Below are 25165 nucleotides of genomic sequence, written 5' to 3' on the forward strand. Positions count from 1 at the left end.
CATCTGTTAAATGGGGATGAAGAAGAACAGTGCTGGGCACCTAGTAAGCGCTGCCCAACTACCATCATTATAATTCTTCTGCCTCAGGTTCCTCATCTGTTAAATGGGGATGAAGACGGTGATACCCCCCGCAGCGCTCAGAACAGTGCTTGGCACCTAGTAAGCGCTGCCCAAATACCATCATTACAATTCTTCTTCTCTGGGCCTTAGGTTCCTCATCTGTTAAATGGGGATGAAGAAGAACAGTGCTGGGCACCTAGTAAGCGCTGCCCAACTACCATCATTATAATTCTTCTGCCTCAGGTTCCTCATCTGTTAAATGGGGATGAAGACGGTGATCCCCCCCGCAGCGCTCAGAACAGTGCTTGGCACCTAGTAAGCGCTGCCCAAATACCATCATTACAATTCTTCTTCTCTGGGCCTTAGGTTCCTCATCTGTTAAATGGGGATGAAGACGAACAGTGCTGGGCACCTAGTAAGCGCTGCCCAAATACCATCATTACAATTCTTCTTCTCTGGGACTTAGGTTCCTCATCTGTTAAATGGGGATGAAGAAGAACAGTGCTGGGCACCTAGTAAGCGCTGCCCAACTACCATCATTATAATTCTTCTTCTCTGGGCCTCAGGTTCCTCATCTGTTCAATAGGGATGAAGAAGAACAGTGCTCGGCACCTAGTAAGAGCTGCCCAACTACCATCATTGTAATTCTTCTGCCTCAGGTTCCTCATCTTTTAAATGGGGATGAAGACGGTGATTCCCCCTGCAGCGCTCAGAACAGTGCTTGGCACCTAGGAAGCACTGCCCAAATACCATCATTACAATTCTTCTTCTCTGGGCCTGTTTCCTCATCTGTTCAATGGGGATGAAGATGGGGATCCCCCCGCAGTGCTCAGAACAGTGCTTGGCACCTAGTAAGCGCTGCCCAAATACCATCATTACAATTCTTCTTCTCTGGGCCTCAGGTTCCTCCCAGTGCTGGGCACCTAGTAAGCGCTGCCCAAATACCATCCTTATAATTCTCCTTCTCTGGGCCTCAGGTTCCTCATCTGTTCAATGGGGATGAAGACGAACAGTGCTGGGCACCTAGTAAGCGCTGCCCAACTACCATCCTTGTAATTCTTCTGCCTCGGGTTCCTCATCTGTTCAATGGGGATGAAGACGAACAGTGCTGGGCACCTAGTAAGCGCTGCCCAACTACCACCCTTATAATTCTTCTGCCTCAGGTTCCTCATCTGTTAAATGGGGATGAAGACGGTGACCCCCCCCCGCAGCGCTCAGAACAGTGCTTGGCACCTAGTAAGCGCTGCCCAAATACCATCCTTATAATTCTTCTTCTCTGGGCCTTAGGTTCCTCATCTGTTCAATGGGGATGAAGACGAACAGTGCTGGGCACCTAGTAAGCGCTGCCCAACTACCATCCTTGTAATTCTTCTGCCTCAGGTTCCTCATCTGTTCAATGGGGATGAAGACGGTGATCCCCCCCCGCAGCGCTCAGAACAGTGCTTGGCACCTAGTAAGCGCTGCCCAAATACCATCCTTATAATTCTTCTTCTCTGGGCCTTAGGTTCCTCATCTGTTCAATGGGGATGAAGACGAACAGTGCTGGGCACCTAGTAAGCGCTGCCCAACTACCACCCTTATAATTCTTCTGCCTCAGGTTCCTCATCTGTTAAATGGGGATGAAGACGGTGACCCCCCCCCGCAGCGCTCAGAACAGTGCTTGGCACCTAGTAAGCGCTGCCCAAATACCATCCTTATAATTCTTCTTCTCTGGGCCTTAGGTTCCTCATCTGTTCAATGGGGATGAAGACGAACAGTGCTGGGCACCTAGTAAGCGCTGCCCCACTACCATCCTTGTAATTCTTCTGCCTCAGGTTCCTCATCTGTTCAATGGGGATGAAGACGGTGATTCCCCCCGCAGCGCTCAGAACAGTGCTTGGCACCTAGTAAGCGCTGCCCAAATACCATCCTTATAATTCTTCTTCTCTGGGCCTTAGGTTCCTCATCTGTTCAATGGGGATGAAGACGAACAGTGCTGGGCACCTAGTAAGCGCTGCCCCACTACCACCCTTATAATTCTTCTGCCTCAGGTTCCTCATCTGTTCAATGGGGAGGAAGCCGGGGATTCCCCCCCCCCCCCCCCCCGCAGCGCTCACAACAGTGCTGGGCACCTAGTAAGCGCTGCCCAAACAGCTCCACCACCTGCCGGGGCGGCGGGGAGGGAGGGAATCACGACGTTTTTGCGACAGTTCCCCGCCCGCCGCCCTCCCTGCCGTCCGGCGAGGAAGGACCGGCCGTGGTTCGGTGCGGCGGGCGGGAGCCGGCGACGACGGAGGGGGGGACACGACGACCGCCACCCCCGCAGCGGGCCCGGGGGCGGGCCGGAGCGGCGCGGCGGGACCGGCCAGGCCGCCCTCCTCCTCCGCGGAGCCTCCCCTCCTCCCCCCGGTGCTCCTGGATGTCCCTGCCTCCGCCGTGGGGCTCCCTCCTTCTCCTCCTCCTCCTCCTTTTTTCCTCTCTCGTCGTCCCGCCGGGGCGGCGGCGGCCTCCCCGTTGTCCCGGGGGCCGGTGACAATGGACTATGACTTCAAAGTGAAGCTGAGCGGCGAGCGGGAGAGGGTGGAGGACCTGTTCGAGTACGAGGGCTGCAAAGTCGGCCGGGGCACTTACGGGCACGTCTACAAAGCCAAGAGGAAAGACGGGTGAGTGGGCCCGGCCTCCCCCTCCGTTCGCTCGTTTCGTCCGTTCGGTGCGATTACCTTGCTGGCCGTGCAAGACAGAGGCGAGCCTTCATTCGGGCTTTGGAGTGAGCGCTCACCCTGTGCGGAGCGCTCTGCTGCACGCCCGGAAAGTGCAGAGAGAGGCAAGCATTCATTCGGGCTGCGGAGTGAGCGCTCACCCTGTGCACGGCGCTGTACTGAGCGCTTGCAAAGTCCAATGGGGCGACAGAAGGAGGCAGTTATTCATTCGGGCTTTGGGGTGAGCGCTCACCCTGTGCGGAGCGCTCTGCTGGACGCCTGCGAAGTGCAGTTGGGCAACAGAAGGAGGCAGTTATTCATTCAGGCTTTGGAGTGAGCGCTTACCCTTTGCACAGCTCTGTACTGAGCGCTTGCAAAGAACAATTGGGCAACAGAAGGAGGCAGTCATTCATTCAGGCTTTGGAGTGAGCGCTTACCCTGTGCGGAGCGCTCTACTGGACGCCTGGACGACAGATAGAGGCAATCATTCATTCGGGCTTTGGAGTGAGCGCTTACCCTGTGCACAGCGCTGTACTGAGCGCCTGCAAAGTACAATTGGGCAACAGAAGGAGGCAGTCATTCATTCAGGCTTTGGAATGAGCGCTTACCCTGTGCGGAGCGCTCTACTGGACGCCTGGACGACAGATAGAGGCAATCATTCATTCGGGCTTTGGCGTGAGCGCTTACCCTGTGCACAGCGCTCTACTCAGCGCTTGCAATGTGCACTTGAGCGACAGAGAGAGACAATCATTCAGGCTTTGGAGAGAGCGCTTACCTTGTGCACAGCGCTGTACTGAGCGCCTGCAAAGTACAATTGGGTGACAGATAGAGGCAAGCATTCTTCCAGGCTTTGGAGTGAGCGCTTACCCTGCGCACAGCACTGTACTGAGTGCTTGGAAAGTGCAGTTGGGTGACAGAGAGAGGCAATCATCCATTCAGTCGTATTGAGTGAGCGTTTAGTATGTGCACAGCGCTGTACTGAGCACTTGCGAAGTACAGTTGGGCTACCGGACGCTTGGAAAGTGCAGTTGGGTGACAGATAAGGGCAGTCGTTCATTCGGTCTTTCGAGTGAGCGATCAGTGTGTGCACAGCGCGGTCGTTTTGAGGGAGCGCTTAGTGTGTGCACAGCGTCGAACTGTTCGCTTGGGAAGTACGGTTGGGCAACAGATAGAGGCAATCATTCATTCAATGCTATTGAGGGAGCGCTTACCCTGTGCACAGCGCTGTAGTGAGCGCTTGCAAAGTACAATCGGGCAACAGATGGAGGCGATCCTTCATTCAGTCGTATTGAGTGAGCACTTATTCTGTGCACAGCACTGTACTGAGTGCTTGGAAAGTACATTTGGGCAACAGATAGAGGCAATCATTCATTCGATCTGAGTGAGAGCTTAGTGCATTCGTTCATTCGTATTTATTGAGCGCTTACTGTGCAGAGCACTGAACTAAGCGCTTGGAATGCACAAGTCGGCAGCAGATAGAGACAGTCTCTGCCCAACGATGGGCACAGCGCTGTACTGAGCGCTTGGAAAGTACAGGTCAGCAACAGGAGGAGGCAGTCGTTCATTCAGTCGTATTGATTGAGCGCTTACTGTGTGCACAGCACTGTACTGAGCGCTTGCAAAGTACAATTGGGCAACAGATAGAGGCAAGCATTCATTCAGTTGTATTGAGTGAGTGCTTACTCTATGCACAGCACCGTACTGAGCGCTTGGAAAGTACAATTGGGCAACAGAGACAGTCATTCAGTCGTATTGAGTGAGCGCGTTGTGTGTGCCCAGCTCTGTACTGAGCGCTTAGAAAGTACAATTCAGCAACAAGTAGAGACAATCCCTGCCCACAACGGGCTCACAGTCGGGAAAGGGGGAAGTGATTAGAGCCTGGACCTGAGAGTCAGAAGGTCATGAGTTCTAACCCCGGCTCCACCACGTGTCTGCTGTGTGCCCTTGGGAAAGTCACTTCACTTCTCTGGGACTCACTTACCCCATCTGTAAAATGGGGATTGAGACTGTGAGCCCCACATGGGACAGGGATTGTGTCCAACCCGATTTGCTTATATCTGCCCAAGTGCTTAGTACAATGCCTGGCACATAGTAAGTGCTTAACAAATACCATTATTATCATTACTATGTGCCGAGCACTGTTCGAAACACTGGGGTAGAGACCAGGTTGTGCCACATGGGGCTTAAAGTCTTAATCCCCATTTTACAGATGAGGTAACTGAGGCATAGAGAAGTGAAGTAACTTGCCCAAAGTCATACAGCTGACAAGTGGCAGAGCCGGGATTAGAACCCATGACTCTCTGACTCCCAGACCCAGGCTCTAGCCGCTATGCCGTGCTGCTTCTACATGGATGTTAGGGGGACACCCCGTGTGCCCTTCCAGGATCAATCCTTTGGTGGTATGATTTTGAGCACTCGCGATGTGCGGAGCATTGTGCTAAGTGCTCGGGAGAGAGGGATCTAGGTGTGCCAGAGATCTCAGATGCGGCTTCCGTAGGATCTCACTGTGCCTTTGCATGGGGGGAGAAAGTTGCAGCCCCCTGGGATGGTCCCCCTTTTCTGGGGGAGAAGATAATACTACTAATAATGGTATCTATTAAGTGCTTACTATGTGCCAGGCACTTTTCTAAGCGCTGGGGTAGATAGAAGGTAGTCAGGTTGAACACAGTTCCTGTCCCATGTGGGGCTCACAGTCTCAATCCCCACCTTACAGATGAGGTAACTGAAGCACAGAGAGGTTAAAGGACTGGACCAAGGTCATACGGCAGACAAGTGGCAAAGTCAGAATTAGAACCCACGACCTCTGACTACCGAGTCCATGCTCTTGCCTCTAGGCCGTACTGCTTTTCTGACACCTGCCATCTTGGGGGGCTTTTTTAGGCAGCCCCGGGCCCATCTGGAGATGGGGCGTCGGGATTGCGCATCCAGCCCCAAGCAACTTGTGGTTTGGAGGGCAACTTTGGTGGGGTACAGTTTTAATAATAATAATAATAATAATAGTGGCATTTATTAAGCACTACTTTGTTGCCTAATTGTATATTCCAAGTGCTTAGTACAGTGCTCTGCACATAATAAGTGCTCAATAAATACTATTGAATGAAAATACTATTGAATACTTTGTGCCGGGCAGCGTACTAAGCGCTGGGTTTCCCCCTTCTCCCCTTTCCTTCAGTCTTCCCTCCCGCCTCTGCCTACCAGTAATAATAATAATGCTGATGGCATTTGTTAAGCGCTTACTCTGTGCCAAGCCCTCTTTTAAGCGCTGGGGTAGATACAGAGTAATCAGGTTGTCCCACTTGGGGCTCCCAGTTGTAATCCCCATTTCCCAGATGAGGTCACTGAAGCACAGAGGAGTTTAGTGGCTTGCCCAAGGGCACACTCTCTGACCTCCCTTCCTCCTCTCTCGCCCCGCTCCGGTCTATTCTTCACTCCGCTGCCCGGCTCATCTTCCTGCAGAAACGATCTGGGCATGTCACTCCCCTTCTTAAACAACTCCAGTGGTTGCCTATCGACCTCCGCTCCAAACAAAAACTCCTCACTCTAGGCTTCGAGGCTCTCCGTCACCTCGCCCCTTCCTACCTCTCCTCCCTTCTCTCTTTCTACCGCCCACCCCGCACGCTCCGCTCCTCCGCCACCCGCCTCCTCGCCGTCCCTCGGTCTCGCCCATCCCGCCGTCGACCCCCGGGTCGCGTCCTCCCGCGGTCCCGGAACGCCCTCCCTCCTCACCTCCGCCAAACCGATTCTCTTTCCCTCTTCAAAACCCTACTTAAAAATCACCTCCTCCAAGAGGCGTTCCCAGACTGAGCTCCTCTTCTCCCTCTACTCCCTCTGCCATCCCCCCTTTACCTCTCCGCAGCTAAAGCCTCATTTTCCCCTTTTCCCTCTGCTCCTCCACCTCTCCCTTCCCATCCCCACGGCACCGTACTCATCCGCTCAACTGTATATATTTTCGTTACCCTATTTATTTTGTTAATGAGTTGTACATCGCCTCGATTCTATTTAGTTGCCCTTGTTTTTACGAGATGTTCTGCCCCTTGACTCTGTTTATCGCCATCGTTCTCGTCTGTCCGTCTCCCCCGATTAGACCGTAAGCCCGTCAAACAGCAGGGACCGTCTCTATCTGTTGCCGACTTGTTCATCCCAAGCGCTTAGTACAGTGCTCTGCACATAGTAAGCGCTCAATAAATACTATTGAATGAATGAATGAACACACAGCAGACAAAGTGGCGGAGCCCACATCCTCCGACCCCGAAGCCCGGGCTCTTGCCACACTGAGCCACGCTGCATCTCTGACACCCGCCAGCCTGGGGGTTTTTTTTTCAGGCAGCCCCGGGCGTGGCTCAGTGGCAAGAGCCTGGGCTTGGGAGTCGGAGGTCATGGGTTCGAATGCCGGCTCTGCCACTTGTCAGCTGTGTGACCGTGGGCAAGTCACTTAACTTCTCTGTGCCTCAGTTACCTCGTCTGGAAAGTGGGGATTAACCGTGAGCCTCACAGGGATGACCCTGTATCTACCCCAGCGCTTAGAACAGTGCTCTGCACACAGTAAGTGCTTAACAAAATACCAACATTATTATTATCTGGAGATGGTTTGCCAACCTAGGTGGGGTTCCGTTTGCCAGAGAGAAGGCAGCCCGTCGCACCTCGTCTTCTGGAGTTGATGCCCTGTCTGCAGCAAAACCACAGCCGGTGGAGGGGTCAGTAGCCCGAGGAGGAGCGGTGGGCTTCTGCACAGAATAATGGCCCTTCTCCTCCCCTCAGCACTGTGCTCATTTGTATCTATTTTGATTACCCTATTTATTTTGTTAATGAAGTGTACATCCCCTTGTTTCTATTTATCGTGATTATGTTGTCTTGTTTTTGTCCGTCTCTCTCCCCCGATTAGGCTGTGAGCCCGTCATTGGGCAGGGATCGTCTCTATCTGTGGCCGAATTGTCCATTCCAAGCGCCTAGTACAGTGCTCTGCACATAGTAAGCGCTCAATAAATACTATTGAATGAACGAATGGGGGCTCGCTGCAGCCTGGGTGGCGGGGAAGGCAAAGACCCCCCCCAGAGGACTGGGCTCCACTGCTTGTGCCCCCTAAACGGAGCATCTGGCAGCTAACTTTAAATAGTCCCTTTGTTTTAAAAACCGTCCCCAGAAATGACTTCATTAAATCCAGGGCTAGGTTTAGCTTCCCGCACTGCCAAGCTACGTGTCTTCTCTTTCTTTGTCAGGAGCTCCAGTAAGCAGTTGTCAGTTCAGGTGAAAAAACACGTTCACTCCTTTCTTCTGACAGAAATGCTGCGTGCTGACAATATTATATTAAGAACTGGGAGGAAAAGGCTGCTCAGACCTTGCTCTGCAGTCCAAAAACCGATGGAGGGGATGTTCCATAATCACTATCATTGGGACTAGCTGTTAGTCAACATTTTAAAATGGAACAGCTGGGATTTTGGGGGGGGGGGGGAGCAGTTTGGAAAAGGGAAAGGGGATTCAAGAAAAGCCATATCTGAAACGGGAGAATGAGACCATTTTCATGACCGACTGTCTAGTGATTGATTAGGGAGTGTCTACTAGGGGTTTTACCTCCTTGTGAGGCTTGGTTTCAAACAGATGTGAATTTGCAGCGAGTTTTATAAAAGGAAGGGGAACCTAGTAACCAATCTCCTCGAGAGTCTATTTGCGCAATGAAACATTGTGGGTATTTGCTGAAGCAGAGACTTTAAAACTCGATACTTCGTGGGCTATACATCTCTAAAAGTCCCATTTAACCAAGTGGCCGGGCTGAGGACATGTGCAAAATGAGGATCTGGGGATATTGCTGACTCGGTTGTAGGGTAATTAGTTTTTTCATTAAAATAGGACACTGTGAAAACCTCTGTATTTAAAAAAAAAATCCTGTGTGATTAAAAATGCCCATGTCTTTTGAAAAAGGCCTTTTTCATGGCACTTTGAAATTCAGACATGGTCATACAATTCTCCCCTTTTTCCCAAGCACAAATCAGGATTTCTTGTTTTAATGACACGGGTCATCTGTTTTTATCGAATTTTAGTGACTTGAAGCTACTCCGGTTCTCCTTGAAAAGGAACCACCAGCATTTTCATAAATTGACAATGGGTACCTGGGCAAATATGCAAGTTATATGCAGTTGTAACAGTGATTTGCTATGGGTTTTGGGTATGAAATGGGTATTGCACATTTTCAAATGGTTTGGCTTAACAGTTAGATATGCACATATACATATAACTACCTGTTTCATTATCAGGTTTTAATTTGATGTATTAAATTATAATAATTCCATATTAAAATTGGCAATAAGCATTTTGAATATAAAAATGTCAGTTACAGCCAAAAATAATATGGTAGTTTTAGATGGACACTTTAGTCTCAGAACTTATGATGCCGAATTGTTTAATGATTTCAGTTCTATGATGAGCATTTGAAAAATGATCAGATATAAAAAGATATTTGAAGCAGTTTGTTTTCCAAAGGGACTATTTTTCAGATTTGGTTGTAGTTTGCACTCTGTTCCGATGAAAGTGAAGTATTTTATTTCTCAAAGATACTGCTTGAGGCTTATGCCAATTTAATACAGTTTAACTTTGGACCTGCCATGTAAATTCTATGGCCGTTTTTTTTTTTGTATAATCAATACCTCAAAACAATTTGGACCGTTAGGATTGATTTGATCTTACCAGTTACTTGGGTATTTTGCAAGTATATATTTCAAAGCCCCCCAGGAACTTAGTAAGTTACTTATACAAATTTGAAACCGCAGAGAGTTTTCTGTTAAGTCCTACCAACAGACTTAAAATTGAATAATTTGGCTCTGCTAAAACACTTTTAATACCTATTTTTCCAAAATTTAGGGCAGATTCATCAGTAATACATTTAACATGAACAGAAATATGTTTTTGCATGATTTTTATAGTCCAGTGAACTTCTGAATGTTAGAATAGCTTTGTGGGCCACTGACCCTTTGAATAAGCATATATTTTTATTTACAAAAAAGGAAAATCAATTTTTTAAATATTCCATATGTCTTGTCCATTTTTAAATTTGATATGTCATTACCCAACAATAATGCAGTTACCTGCAAATGTAAAGCTTGAAATGCTTTTGGGGTAGTAGGGGGGAAGGAGAAGAATTAGGAGATGATGTTTGATAAATCATTATGGCAACTAGGATAAAGAGCATCAGAAGACTTCTTGGAGGTCTGAATTAATTTAAAATAATCCCAAAAGGAGTTAAACATTAAGTGGAACATGAATGCCCAGTAAGCCTGGAAATTAATTTGTGCACACTGTCATTCTAAATGAGATGGAAAGTGTTCTTTCTGCCTGGACAACAACCGGGTGTTCCGTGGGTGGCAGAGGGATTACTTTTCTTTTCGGGTCAGTTGCATTTGCACTCAGCGTAAATTAGAAAACAAAATTGAGTTTGCTTGCAAAATGAGAAAAGGTTACAGGAACGGCGGGAGAAAGCAATTGGTGTGTTTTTGTTTTTTTAAAAAAAGTCAGAGCCACCCACTTTTCACGCATGGGACCCTTAAGTTTTCACCGTTCAGTGGTGGTATTTTTCTCATGTCCAAAGTTTTCTCTCCAGTGTATTTTCTGGCCACTCCCAAAGAAAGTAAGTGACTTGTGCAATCTTTATTTTTCTAAAAAAAAAAAGGGTGCTGGATTCTATGTAAGAATAATAACTGTGGCATTTATGAAGCGCTTACTGTGTGCCAGACACGGGTACAGGCACTGCGGCGGGGGTAGATGCAAGCTCCTCAGGTCTGGCCAGAGTCCATATCTCGCATGGGCTCACAGTCTTCATCCCCACTTTACGGATGAGGTACCTGAGGCACAGAGAAGTTAAATGACTTGCTCAAGGTCACATAGCAGACAAGTGACAGAGTTGGGATTAGAACCCAAGTCCTTCTGACTCCCAGGATCCGGATTCCCAGGTCATCTCCCAAGAGCTTAGTACAGGGCTTTGCTCACAGTGAGTGCTCCACAAATACGATCGATCGACTGATGAAAATAAGTGAAGAACTGCTGAAATTCAACTACCATTTTAACAAAATGATTTATTCTCTAGGCAGAATGATCCTGAGTTGAATTTTTCAGGGAGTGGATTAACACTGTAGTATTGCTCATCTAACTTCTTGCTGTGACTTTAATTCTGTTAATGCTAGTGGCCTGGAGAAATTCTTCCTAATCAATGATAAATCTTTCCCTGCTTAAGAAAGGACTCCCTGGAAATTTTATTCGGTGTATCTTTTAAGTTTTGTTCTTTTTCTGTCAGTCATTCAAAGATTTTTCTGGAACCATACCTGCCCAATGTCCCTTTCTCCAAATAGTTGGGATGGAGGTGATGACCCATGTGACCCCGCTTTGTCTAAATGTTTTAACTTCAAAACCCAACTCAATTCTTCTGACTCACCCTCTTGCTTGTGCCCACTGTAAATTTTTCATATCATTTATGTATTTGTCTCATGCTTTTAGTTTTCCGTATTCCATAATTATGTGCTAAATTGCCCCACTTTTTTAGATAATTTTTGTAAACCCCAAACAAGGGAAGGACTATCATAGGGAATTGAGGCAATAAGGGGAACTGGTGGAAAAAAGAGAGGAAAAAGGAGGCCGAAAGGAGGGGAGAAATGGGAAAAAAGTAAGAGGGCACTTGAAACTGCATCTCTTCTAGTCATACAGTAGGCATATAGTGAGTTTTGGTAGCTACCCTCACTCTTCTCCCCATCCCCGCCACCCTTTGTGCCCATGCCATAATTACTGTTTAACAATTGCCAGTGTGTGGTACAAAAAAATTTTTATTTCCTCAGAAATTGGGAGAAATTGTGATGGAGGCAATTGTGAGTTAACACAGTCTCATATATATCCGACTAAACCAGGGCTGTCTAGCTTAGATGATGGTATGTTGAAAAGTCAGGGACCATGTCTTGTTTTGTACTGTTTATGACACAGCATCCATACAGATAAGTGCTCAGGAAAAATGTTTAGTGAATGTTGAATTTTGCCCCTCCATAATCAGCTTGCTACCACTAAAAGCTGGAGGAATACCACAAGGAAGGATAAGCCCAGGGTTCACTGGCTTTGTGTTGATTCTGCTTTTGAAATGTAGTTACCGGGATGTGAAAGCAAAATGAATTCCTTCAAGTTAGCTCCTGAATGAGTAACTGGTACCTCATCAACTGTGGAGACATGCCCTTTAAAGTCTAACCCTTTGGTAACTTATGAAATCTGTTAAGAGACCTCTCCAAGGAAGGTCTCTGTCTGTGTCTTAGGGTGAGTCTGGACCCGGCAGGCTCTACTGTCCATGCAAGTGATGTGATTTTTAGTGGGCAAGTGTGAGAAGAACTCTGCATTAACTTCACTGTTTGAAGGAGGTTTGGGTTATTCTGGGATCGGTGAGTTTCTAGGGTTGAACCACCCTTAAAGTTTGCTAAAAAGGCTTTCCAGGAAAGGATTGTGTATTCATCACCACATCATTGTCATTGTGGTAGACAAAACTGTTCTTGTCGTTAAGGACAAAAATATTTACCGAACTCGAAACAATTTCTACTAGCTTGCTCCCCCAGGTCATCTCCTATCTAAAAATCATTCCATATGTGTCTTCCCCGCCAGACCTTAAACTTCGTAGGGGAAGCAGCATGGCCTAGTAGATAAAGCATGGGCCTGGGAGTCAGAAGGACCTGGGTTCTAATCCCAGCTCTGCCACTTATCTGCTCTGTGACCTTAGGCAAGTCACTTCACTTCTCTGGGCCTCAGCTATCTCATCTGTAAAGTGGAGTTTAAGACTATAAGTCCCTTGTGGGACATGGACTGTGTCCAACCTGATTAGCTTGTATCTATCCCAGTACTGAAAACAGTGCTTGAGGACTAGTAAGCACTTAACTTCCGTCATCATCCTTAAGGGGAGAATTGTGTTTTGTAGCTCTGCTGGGGTCTGCCAAGTGTTTAGTGCAGTGCTCTGCACATAGGAGGTGCCCCATAAATGCTGTTGACTGATGATAACGTAAATTTCTTTATATTAATGTCTGTCACCCCCTCTAGACTGTGAACTCATTGTGGGCAGGGAATGTGTTTACCAACTCTGTTGTATTGTATGCTCCCAAGTGCTTAATACAGTGCTCTGCACACAGTAAGCACTTAATATGATTGATCAATAAATGTAATCAGTATGTTTGCCATATTCGAGTGGCTGTGCAGGGCAGCACAAAGCCAAAGTCAAAGAAAACCTACAGCAGCTCAGAGTCGAGCTGGGGGGGGTCTGCATTTGCCTCGGGGCTTCTCTGCCACCTGATTTGAGGGGCAGGGGTTTAGGGTGGTTGGGTCGGATCAGGAAGGGCCCCCCGGTTCTTTAGCCTTGGCCCACAGCTGTGCCTGAGCCCTGGGGTTCTATTTTCAGGCTCACTGTTCTTCATTCTCCTCCTCATCTCTTAGATCTGGTGGCTAGAGGGTGCCCCAGGCCCAGTGGCCCTGGCAGTCTAGCCCCTTGCACCATTCATTCAATTCATTCAATAGTATTTATTGAGCGCTTACTATGTGCAGAGCACTGTACTAAGCGTTTGGGATGAACAAGTCGGCAACAGATAGAGACAGTCCCTGCCGTTTGACGGGCTTACGGTCTAATCGGGGGAGGCGGACAGACGAGAACGATGGCAATAAACAGCGTCGAGGGGAAGAACATCTCGTAAAAACAATGGCAACTAAATAGAATCGAGGCGATGTACAATTCATTAACAAAATAAATAGGGTAACAAAAATATATACAGTTGAGCGGACGAGTACAGTGCCGTGGGGATGGGAAGGGAGAGGTGGAGGAGCAGAGGGAAAAAGGGAAAATGAGGCTTTAGCTGCGGAGAGGTAAAGGGGGGATGGCAGAGGGAGTAGAGGGAGAAGAGGAGCTCAGTCTGGGAAGGCCTCTTGGAGGAGGTGATTTTTAAGTAGGGTTTTGAAGAGGGAAAGAGAATCAGTTTGGCGGAGGTGAGGAGGGAGGGCGTTCCGGGACCGCGGGAGGACGTGACCCGGGGGTCGACGGCGGGATAGGCGAGACCGAGGGACGGCGAGGAGGTGGGCGGCGGAGGAGCGGAGCGTGCGGGGTGGGCGGTAGAAAGAGAGAAGGGAGGAGAGGTAGGAAGGGGCAAGGTGACGGAGAGCCTCGAAGCCTAGAGTGAGGAGTTTTTGTTTGGAGCGGAGGTCGATAGGCAACCACTGGAGTTGTTTAAGAAGGGGAGTGACATGCCCAGATCGTTTCTGCAGGAAGATGAGCCGGGCAGCGGAGTGAAGAATAGACCGGAGCGGGGCGAGAGAGGAGGAAGGGAGGTCAGAGAGAAGGCCGACACAGTAGTCTAGCCGGGATATAACGAGAGCCCATAACAGTAAGGTAGCCGTTTGGGTGGAGAGGAAAGGGCACCACTTCTCAGTCTCTCCCGTCCAAGGCACATCTGGGTTCTTGGAAGTAGGTTCAGGTCAAGTAAGAAAGGGGTGGCTTGGATATGGGAAATCTGGGCCTAATGGGGACTCGTCCACAATGCAAAGACCTTAACGTAATTGCCCCCGGCCGTTTATTTAGGAGAAGAAATGGAAACGGATAGTCTCGGCGTACTTGTGTCATGGGAGTTAAAAAGCTTCTACGTGGAAGATTCATGAAGTTTTTTCAGGAGCCATGAATTAGATTACTATTTGTGGTTAGGAAAAAAAAGAAAAGTGTAATTTTGGCCAGTGACTGAATGAACACAGCAGTCGCTGTGTTAACCCTTATCTGACCTCTGGAGTTCTAGCGGGGGTTCTGAGAAGGACGGAATCGGTTAGTGGGGGAAGATGTGGGGCTGAGGGAGTGAGCTCGCTGCAGTTACGACAGCTTCCCCACGGACAATCTCTCACCAGCCTTCTCTCCCAGTCTTTCCTCTCTGCTTCTCCTCCCTCCAGCCCATCTCCCAGCTCTTCTCCGAAACTCTTCTGGGCTGAATCTCTCTTGTTGCTTCTGCTGCTCCTTGGAGGAAGCAGCAGGGCAGATGTTGAAGCTTTCTGATCACCAAGCAACATCCTTGCTCTGGTTAAAGGCTCCTATCTTTGGTGTCCATCTACCCATGGCCCAAGGGAGTATCATTGTGGAGGTGACCTTACCCTCTTTGCTATTGACCCGTATTCCTGTTTTCCCCCTGGATAGCACAGGATCACCCCGTCCCGTCCTTATCTCTTAGTAGCCAGTCCATCATAGTAATTGAGCACTTACTGTGAGTGGAGACCTGTACTAAGCACTGGCACTGGACTGGTACAAACCCTGCACAGCATTAATTGCCTTGCTCCCATTTGCTTTGCCATATGTGTCCTCTGCTGGCTTTGGCCTGGTTCTCTGGATGGAAAGGACCCTGTGCGGATCAGTCAATCCATCAGTCGTATTTACTGAGTGCTTACTATGTGTAGAGTACTGTTCTAAGCACTTGGGAGAGGATAGTATAACAGAGTTGGTCGACACATTCCCTGCCCATACGAGCTTACAGTCTAGAGGGAGAGAGAGACATGAATATAAATACATGAAATTACAGATATGTACGTAGTGCTGAGGGACTGAGGAAAGGGTGAATAAAGATTGCAAATCCTAGCACTAGGGTGACACATAAGGGATTGGGAGAAGAGGAAATGGCTTACAGGAGGTATTCTGAGGCTGTAGGGATTGTCAGCTTCGTTGCTGGCCTAGAAGAGACCACTGCTCTCACCAGAGGACCAGACAAGGGACTATCTGCCAGATGATTTTTACATTTTGCTAATTTCATTACGTTTATGTCTTGGCTAAAGCAACTGTGCGTTTGGCGAGTTGTAATACCATTTTGTATTCAAAAGCGACTCTTCCTGGAAATGTTATGCTCCCTTTTTAATATTTGTAAGGCCACGTTGCAAGCAAGAACTTTCTTAACCACCCCCCCCCCCAAAGTCCGTTTTTATTTGAAAAGAGGGAAAAGTGAATTAGAGCTGTGAGTTTGTTTTGGCTGAAGGCACTGGGGATAGATCAGGTAGATGCCTTTGCTAGGTCTCTTCCAGACCAGTGACTCTGCTTGTTTGGCTAGAATTAGCAATATAGCTCTTGAAAATGGTAGGGAAACTGATCTAAAAAAATACATTCAAAGGCCTTAATCTGTTTCTCTTCATCTAGCGCATTGTGTTTCATAAGTGTTTTTGACAGCACCTCTCCATTCTAGGAGATGGTGCAATTTTTTTTTTTTTTGGTAACAAACCAATTGGATGTCCTTATGGAAACCGCATGGATCAGTGTTCTCTCAGTTTAGGGATGCTGCTTTTCAAACCTGATTACAACTGCATATTTTTTAGGGAAAGGCTATGATAACCTCCTGCTTATAATAATTATTATCATCATTATTAGTAGTAATAGCATGACCCTCCACATTTTGGAATGAGCAACAACACTCATCCTTAGTTTTATATTTCGAAGTGGTTAAAAATGTAGCCATGATTTATCTGCTGGAGAGTACGAGGAGACCCAACTCTATTGTATTCTCTCAAGTGCTTAGTACAGAGCTCTGCACACAGCAAGGATTCAATAACTATGATTAAGTCATTTGAAGTCACAGCCTTTCTAGACTAAAAATTTAGTAACACCTAAAATCATATTGGTCCAGGAGTTCTGATTAAATTTCCAAGGCAAGCAGGATTCCAGTTTGATATACTCACTTATCAAGTATGTTTTAAAAATTACTATATGAAGATCTGTTCAGATTGGGGAGTTATATCTCTGTTCTCATGAAATACCTTGGGGCTGGCTCCCTTGTTCATTCATTCATTCGATCGTATTTATCGAGCGCCTGCTGTGTGCAGAGCGCAGTACTAAGCCCGTGGCAAGTGCAATTTGGCAACAAATAGGCACAATCCCTCCCCAACCATGGGCTCACCGTATGTTAAGTAGAACACGTAATGAAACAATAACAACCAGAATCAGTCAGTCAATCTCTAATCTAAATAATTATACCAGCTTTTACCTCATAGGTGTTAAATCACCAGGTGCACCTCCATCGTGACACTTTCATAAATCTGTGGAGTTACCTGTTTGGAGATGATGCTACTGGAAGTAAACTTAATCCATTTGTGTGTGGGTGGCTGCCTACACTCTGTTGTGCTTTGGGATAACTGGCACATTCTGCCACTTTCAATTAATGTTGATTGCTCAGGGCAAAAACTGTCACCTGGGGTAATTCACTTAACCCCTCTGGGCCTCAGTTGTCTTAGAGGTAGAAAAAAGACACCTGCTCTTCCTGTCTGTTACACTATAAGCACAGGGTGGGACAGGTTGGATCCGATCTGATTCTGTTATATCTACCTCAGCACCCAGCACAGGTCTTATTACCTAGTAAGTGCTCAATAAATACCATGTAATACTCTCGTTATGAGAGCCTGGCTGACTGTCATAATATGTAGAATCTTTTCTTTTCGGTGCCTGGGAGCTATATTATTCCACCTGTGCCGATGAGTGTAATGTAGAGAAAAAGCGTGGCTTAGTGGATAGAGCATGGGCCTGGGAGTCAGAAGGACCTGCGTTCAAATGCCGGCTCTCTCACGTGTCTGCTGGGTGACCTTGGGCAAGTCACTTCACTCCTCTGGGCCTCAGTTATGTCATCTGTAGAATGGGGATTAAGAGCGTGAGCCCCATGTGGGACCGGGTCTGTGTCCAACCTGTTTAACGTGTATCTACCCAAACGCTTAGACTAGTGCTTAGTAAATAGTAAGCGCTTAATAAATACCATTATTACTATTATGTACCAAGACTAACGTCATGGTTTTGTTGCTCAGTTTGGATCCTCCGTAAATACTATTAGTACAATAATTTACTACTACGATTACCATTTTTGTCTCATGTCATAATCGAAGACCTGTGATTCGGATGAGGAGGTAGAATTGGAGGGATTCTGACTGAGGATCCTTTTGCCTCCCTGTTACCGGGGCCTGTAGACTTGTCTTGCCAGCTGTGGCTGAGCTGGCTTGGGCAAGTCTTGGGCAGAGGAGGCGGAGCGTGGCTTAGTGGCAGGAGCACGGGCTTGGGAGTCAGAGGTCATGGGTTCTAATCCTGGCCCCACCACTTGTCTGCTGTATGACCTGGGGCAAGCCACTTAACTTCTCTGAGCCTCAGTTACCTCATCTGTAAAATGGGGATTAAGACTGTGAGCCCCACATGGGACAACCTGCTTACCTCATCTCTACCCCGGTGCTTAGAACAGTGCTTGGCACATCGTAAGCACTTAACAAATACCATAATTATTAAGAAGGACTCCTTCTTTCTTCTTGAGTCATTGGCTGGTGGCGGCTTTTGTTTCTGCCTGGGTCATGGAGCCATGAGCAGTGCAATTCTCCAATAGTGCATGTTGGGGAATTAGGAAATGGCCTTCATTCATTCAGTTGTATTTATTGTACGCTTACTGTAGTAAGTGCTTGGGAGAATACAGTATAACAATAAGCAGACACATTCCCTGCCCACTACAAGTTTACAGTCTAGAGGGGAACACAGACGTTAATATAAATAAGTAACAGATAGGTACATAAGTGCCGTGGGGCTGGGAGGGGGTTTGAATAAAGGGAACAAGTCAGGGCGACACGGAAGGGCGTGGGAGAAGAGGAAAGGAGGGCTTAAGGAAGCCTTCTTGGAGGAGATGTGCCTTCAATAAGGCTTTGAAGAGGGGGAGAGTAAATTTCTCTCAAATTTGCAGAGGGAGGGCATTCCAGGCCAGAGGGAGGACACGGGCGAAGGGTCTGCAGTGAGATGGACGAGATCGAGGCACAATGAGAACTTCTGCATTAGAGGAGAGAAATGTGCGGGCTGGGTTGTATCAAGAGAGTAGCGAGGTGAGGTAGAAGGGTGCAAGGGGACTGAGTGCTTTGAAGCCAATGGTGAGTTTTTGTTTGGTGCTGAAAGTGTACCTTCATTTGGATAGAACATGCTGTGGAATGGAGAGATGGCCGGGGTATATGTGCGTGGCATCATTCACGACACGGCTACTATAACGTGAGCGTGTCTTATACAGAGCTTGTCAGGAGTGTAGCCCTCGCTTCACAGGAGATATGATGCCCCAGGCTTTGACTTCATGTTTGAAAAATAATGCTCTAGAGAAATCATTCAAGCCTTGATCAGAAGCATTCAGCAGAGGAAAGGTTGTTTTTGCTCCCTTCAACAGCTACAGAGCGGGGTTTGGGGCAGGGGAGGCAACCTCTCCAAGGTTATTCACTGACCAAAAATTGGAATTGAGTCAAGCTTTCTCTGGCTATATGGGGTCTTGTTCTTTGTTTTTAAATCAGAGACCATTTTGGGAGTGTTTTCAACCGAGATTAAAATTGGATTGTTAAAACCTAAGAGGGAGAAGTTGAAGGGCCACAGAACAAAATAGAAGTAAAAAAATCAGTAAAATCAAAACCCAAACAGCATCAGCTTGAGGACTGAGAAGAAACATGGTCAGCCAGTCAGTGGTATTTACTGAGCCCCCAACTAAGCAGAACACTGTATCGAGCATCTGGGAGATAGACCAGAAGAGGGTAAAAAAAAAAAAGTCTCCATTCTAGTGAACTTTACGTTGGCAAGCCAGATGTAAATTTCTAGTAGATGAGGAGCTGGAGCGGGTTTTCACATCTGGTGGGATCCCAGGCTGGGAGGTGATAGTCAAGCAAACAATGGTGTTTATTCAGTGCTTACTTTGTGCAGAGCACTATACTAAGCACTTGGGAGAGTCCAGTAGAGCAGAGTTGGAAGAAACATTCCTTGCCTACCAAGCACTTACAGATGGGAGGGGGAGACTGACATTAAACTAAATTATGGTTATGTAGTTAAGTGCTATGGGGCTCAGCATGGGGTGAATATCAAATGCATAAACAACGCAGAAAGTAGAGAGAGAAGGGGAAATGGGGGCGTAGACCTGGAGGGCTTCTTGGAGGAGATAGGATTTTAATAAGGTTTTGAGGTGGGGAGAGTGGTTGTCTGTCGGATATGAAGGGGGAGAGAGGGCCAGGCTAGAGGGAGAACATTGGCAAGATGTCGGGAGGCGAGATAGATGAATGGAGATACAGTGAGTAGGTTGGCATTAGAGGAGAGAAGTGTGTGGATTGGGTTGCAGTAGGAAATCGGGAACTAAGGTAAGAGGGGACAAGGTGATTGAGTGCTTTAAATCAATCAGTGGCATTATTTAGCATTTATTATATGCAGAGCACTGTACTCTGCTTGGGAGTGTACGGTACAGTAGAATTAGCAGAAACATTCCCCACCCATAATGAGTTTACAGTCGATGGTAAGGAGTTTCTGTTTGATGTGGAGGTGGATGGGCAACCACTGGAGGTCCTTGACGAGCGGGGAGACATGAAGTGAGACATGGGGGCAAACTAGGCATCTCACTTGCTCCTTGTCCCTTGAGAGGACCCTTCTGTGATCTAAAAGGCAGAGACTACTCAAGCTGTTCTTATTCAGGGTAAAGAGGAGGCATTCAAAACAAGAGAAACTCTAAGGTCAAAAACTGCAGGTTTTAAGGTCTTTAAAATCTCTGGACTATCTACTTGTTTACTTTGAAATGGAAAAGAAAACAGTAGCAATAGAGTTTTGAAACTGAGACCCCCCTCCTCTGGCGAGGTCTCTCAGCATAGTGGCAGGGGTGACACATGCTCCAATTAAGTCCTTGGTACAGTGCTCTGCACACTGTAAGTGCTCATTAAACCCTATTGATGATCGGATTCTTTTTTTTTACCCCCTCTGTTTTCATCCTTTGGACAAGCCCCAGGGCAGGGACCAGTTCTGTCTTGTAGGTAGAGCATGGCCCAGTTGAAAAGAGCATGGATCTGGGAATCATGAGACCCAGGTTCTAGTCCTTGGTCTGGCGCTTGGCTGCTGCCTGATCTCAGGATGGTCATTTGAACTCCTCGTGCCCCAGTTTTCTCTTTTGGAAAATATTGATGAAAATACCTGCTTTTTAATGATATCTGTTAAGGGCTTACCGTGTTCCAGGAACTGACCTAAGCATTGGGGTAGATGCAAGATCATCATGTTGGGGCTCACAGTCTTACAGATGAGTCAAGTGAGGCCCAGAGAACTTAAGTGACTTGCTCAAGGTTGCCCAGGAGACAACTGGCACAGCTGGGATTAGAACCCAGGTCTTTCTGACTCCCAGGCCCATGCTTTATCCACTGGGTCATGCTACCTCTCACCTGCTCTCCCTTCTTCTTAGATAGAAGCCCATGTGGGACAGGTACTGGGCCTAAGATTCTCTTGCGTCTATCACAGGGCATCTCTTGTTGCTTGGCACTGTGAGCATTTAATAGCATAAATTGAATATTATAAGTACTAAATAACTGCTGTTGATTGACGTTCTGTTTTCTACCTAGGCTATACAGCCAGCTGCTTCCTTGATTAATTTCTTTGTCTTCTTTCTTTTCCACCACCACTATGAGAGAAGGTGGCGAACCAGCTGTGTACTTCTAGTAGAAGAGAAGCTGGAGCCCGTTTTTATATTTAGTGCTGTCCGTTTGCAGCCCATAGCAGGTACTGATTCAGGGTTGGGGTGGATGGGGCAGAAATTAGTGGGAGGAAAGAGCGAAGGGAAAATTATTAGACAAATCCGGTGTGGAATTTTAGCCTTGGAGATAATACTAAGAAGCCCCTAACAAAAAACACAGTAATAATTATGTGCTGAGCACATTACTAAATCCTAAGGTAGATATAAGAGAATCATGTCAGACACAGTCCCTGACGCACAATCTAAGTGGGAGGAGGAACTGGTATGGAATCCCCATTTTGCAGATGAAGAAACTGAGGCACAGAAGAGTTGATTGCCTTGCCCAAGATCACACAGCATAGAGATGGCAGAGCTGCGATTAGAAACCCCGGTCTTTTTTTTTCCTGCCAGGCCAGGGCTCTTTCTGTTAGATCACGCTGCTTCCTTAAGATACTGGATTTGTAAAATGGTTCCATGTTTTCTCTGTTTACCCCAGTGACCTTTATAGTCCGGGAAATGTGATCAGTTCCCCAGCTGTTCTAGCTGGTGCTTTTGTTGTCCAGCAGTGGATGTTGAGCCGTCATTTTCCAGAGTTTCCAGTTCAGCAGTCTTTGGTAATCTCTAGTTTTGCTACCAGGATGTGGACTCAGCCCTCAACTGGCAGTGCCCGCAGAATGGTTTGGAGATGATCCGGCCTTAACTTGTTATTGCTGTTAGAATTCATTAACATAAATGCTGCACACCGGGTAAAAAAATCCGATCTCTGCTTCCAAAAAGCCTCTGTTTGGAAATTTTCTACTGCGTTTCTCCAAATGTGAATAAACACAGGTGAGGAGCCCACTTCTTCCCTTTTGTCGAAGCGGAGAGATGAGCAGTGCGTTCACGGGCAGGCTTTTGTGGCCGAGAGGGAGACGGAAAGAAGGTGAGCACAGACTGGTTTTGAAGGGAACAAAAAAGAGAAAAGGTGCAGTGATGTCACGCGGTCCTAGTAAAAGGCTCTCAGATGGTCTTGGCAGGGCTGCCTGGCCTTCAATGTTGGAAGAGGCCCTGGGGCTGTCCTGGCAACAGGCCAATAGCATTTTATATTTTCAAAGTGCATTACAATCATTAATGAGTTTGGTTTTTGTGCACAGCACTACTGTGAGAGATACAAATGACATTTGCAGTTGAGTGACTTGCCTCAGGCCATACAAGCAAGGCAGCGGCAGAGCCAGGATTAGAGAGTTCCCGGATCCTCCATGGGAAACGACCTCTCTGTGGAGTAGCTACGTTTTGTTTAATCATTTCGGTAATATTTCACAGCCGTGCAGGAGATGTGGTCTCGGCAGTTGGCCGAGGGGTTGGTTCCAGCCGGTTGTCTGCCGTATTCTTTCTCGAGCCTCCCGACCCTGCCGCAGAGCAAAACTCCCAAGGAAACCCTGGGGTGATTTGAAAGAGCGGGTTAATCCCATTTGGTCAGCAAGTCCAAATGGGGACTTGGGGAAGCAGCGTGGCTCAGTGGAAAGAGCACGGGCTTTGGAGTCAGGGCTCATGAGTTCGAATCCCAGCTCTTCCACTTGTCAGCTGTGTGACTGTGGGCAAGTCACTTAACTTCTCTGTGCCTCAGTTCCCTCATCTGTAAAATGGGGATTAAGACTGTGAGCCCCACGTGGGACAACCTGATTCCCCTGTGTCTACCCCAGCGCTTAGAACAGTGCTCTGCACATAGTAAGCGCTTAACAAATACCAACATTATTATTATTATTAAGTCGAGTTCAGAGAGGGAAAGCTAAGTACTACTTGGGTGGTACCATCTCCCTTCTTTCTGGCCATGTGCAAATTCCCCTTTTCTTCTGTCTCAGTCAGCCAGTAGTATTTATTGAGCACTTACCTGTGCAGAGCACTGTACTAAACGCTTGGGAGAGTACACTACAACTGTCTGAATGCGTTTGTCCTTTATAGAAGCTTCTAATCTGCTTTATGGAAGAGAAAAATAGTTCATATAAAGCTGCCTCAAAAATGCCACTTTTATTATAGTCGGTGTCCAAAATAGGGTGGATCGCTTAATGATATTGGTTCGATTCAGTCATATCTGTTGAGCGCTTACTGTGTGCAGAGCACCGTACTAAAGGCTTGGAAGAGCGCAATAAACAGGCACATTTGTTAAGCGCTCACTATTTGTCAAGAACTGTTCTAAGCGCCGGGGTCGATGCAAGTTTATCAGGTCGGACACAGTTCTGAGAACTTTGGAGGAAATGATGTAAACAGAAATTGGTTCGATTTGCCGACTGCGAGCGTTCTTGGAAACAGTGACCAGACCCGAAGAGCCCCGAGGCCCAGCCTGCCCATAGGCTCCTGCTGCCGTGGCTACAGTTGCTGTTTCCAGTCATTTTGGTGCCCTTTAAGCGGGGCTGAGGCATGGTACCCTGAATGCCCGCACCTCCCCCCGCCCCAAAACGGAGCTCTGAATGTCCAGGGCCCTGGGACTGAGCCCCAGATGGCACGTTGGCTGCTTTGCAACCCCATGATCCTGTTGTTTCTCGATAATAGATTTATCTGTGGCTCTCTGTGGACATTGTGCAATGGCTCAGATTTTAATCGAGAAGAAGTTGAAATAACTGAGATTAGGATTGTGGCCCCCTGGTGAATCATTGATGGAGCTGGGCCTTAAAAGCCTGATTTTCTGACTTCAACCATCCCGAACGGCTGCTTAAAAGGAGAACAATGCATGCCTGTATTGCAGCCATTCACCTGGCCAGTCGTCCAAGTTTCCGGGGCCCAAAATTATTTATTGTGGGTCAGCAGTAAAATAATGGCACTTTAATTTCATTTTACTTTATTTTTTACACGCACACACAACACATATACTCACACTCGCTACAAGCCTTGGGAGTGGTGGGTTTTTTTTGGGGGGGGGGGTGGTTTTGGTTTTTTTTTTGGTGACTTGGCAAAAAGTTGTTCCAAACTACTGAGAACTTTATTTCAGGAAAAATGAACTCTTAGATATCTTTGAATTTACTTGCTCTTTGCCCTCTTTTGAATAGTGCACTGTGTCTTTTAGATCAAAAAAGATCTTTGCTTCCTCAAGCACAACATATGTATATGTTGTATACAACATATGTATAAGTATATGAGCATAGAAGGTATAAAATATATTGTAGGATGGGAGCTCTTGTTTTCATTACTAGATGAAAGAAGTCATCAAGTTTTTGTTTCTGTTTTTCAAATGTGAAAAAATCTGACTGTTTTAGGCATGTCAGTGGTTTGTATTGAGCATTATTGACTTGAAAGCAATGTAGTATATACTAGGGAAAGTTCAACAAGAGCAGGAAAACGTGTCTATGATGATGATAATAAATTATGGTATTTGGGCGCTTACTGTGTGACAGGCACTCTACTAAGTGCTCGGGTGAATACAAGCAAATCAGGTTGGTCACAGTCCCTGACCCACGTGGGACTCAGTCTCAACCCCCATTTTACAGATGAGGTAATGAGGCACAGAGAAGCGAAGTGACTTGTCCGAGGTCACACAGCAGACAAGGTGGAGCCAGGATTAGAACCCATGACCTTCTGACTCCCAGGCCCATGCTCTATCCACTAAGCCATGCTGCTTCTCGCGGTGGTACTGGCTCCTTGATTGTGAATTATGCAGTGGTGGTGTGGTACGACGTAACTTACTCCCGCTCAGTCTGCCTCCAGATGCTTAGGGTCCGGTGACCAACTGTTGCCTGGGTGGGCGGGGGAGCGAGGAGGGGAGGGAGAGGAACCCAGACTTCACCATTCATGAGCAGCTGGGGACCAGAGGGAGGGCCCACAGCTTGCCATCACAACAAGCTCTTGCACATCCAGCCTAGGCCCCCGGCCCAGGGGAAGTGGAAAAGGGAAAAACACAGATAATCGGAATTGCCTTTGTAGCTCAGATGCACTTGCCACTGCCCGAATTCCAGGAACGTCCAGTCTTCCCCACCTGGGTCAGAAAGC

At 47.3% G+C, this 25165-nt stretch overlaps 1 protein-coding gene across 3 annotated transcripts in view; it reads left to right on the forward strand.

Annotated features, from left to right (window-relative positions):
* Positions 1–2307: 2307 nt before the first annotated feature.
* CDK8 (cyclin dependent kinase 8) overlaps positions 2308–25165 on the forward strand; it is an 88682-nt gene continuing 65824 nt past the window's right edge. For 2 of the 3 annotated variants that reach the window (XM_001516766.4, XM_007664105.3), the window contains exon 1: positions 2310–2702. In XM_001516766.4, coding sequence (XP_001516816.1) covers positions 2575–2702 — 128 coding nt within the window. In that variant the 5' untranslated portion in view covers positions 2310–2574. Of the gene's footprint in view, positions 2703–25165 lie in introns of all 3 variants that reach the window. The other variant, XM_007664104.3, reaches the window with a different exon arrangement.

Source organism: Ornithorhynchus anatinus, chromosome 20 (assembly GCF_004115215.2).
Source record: "Ornithorhynchus anatinus isolate Pmale09 chromosome 20, mOrnAna1.pri.v4, whole genome shotgun sequence".
Classification (NCBI taxonomy): Eukaryota; Metazoa; Chordata; class Mammalia; order Monotremata; family Ornithorhynchidae; genus Ornithorhynchus; species Ornithorhynchus anatinus.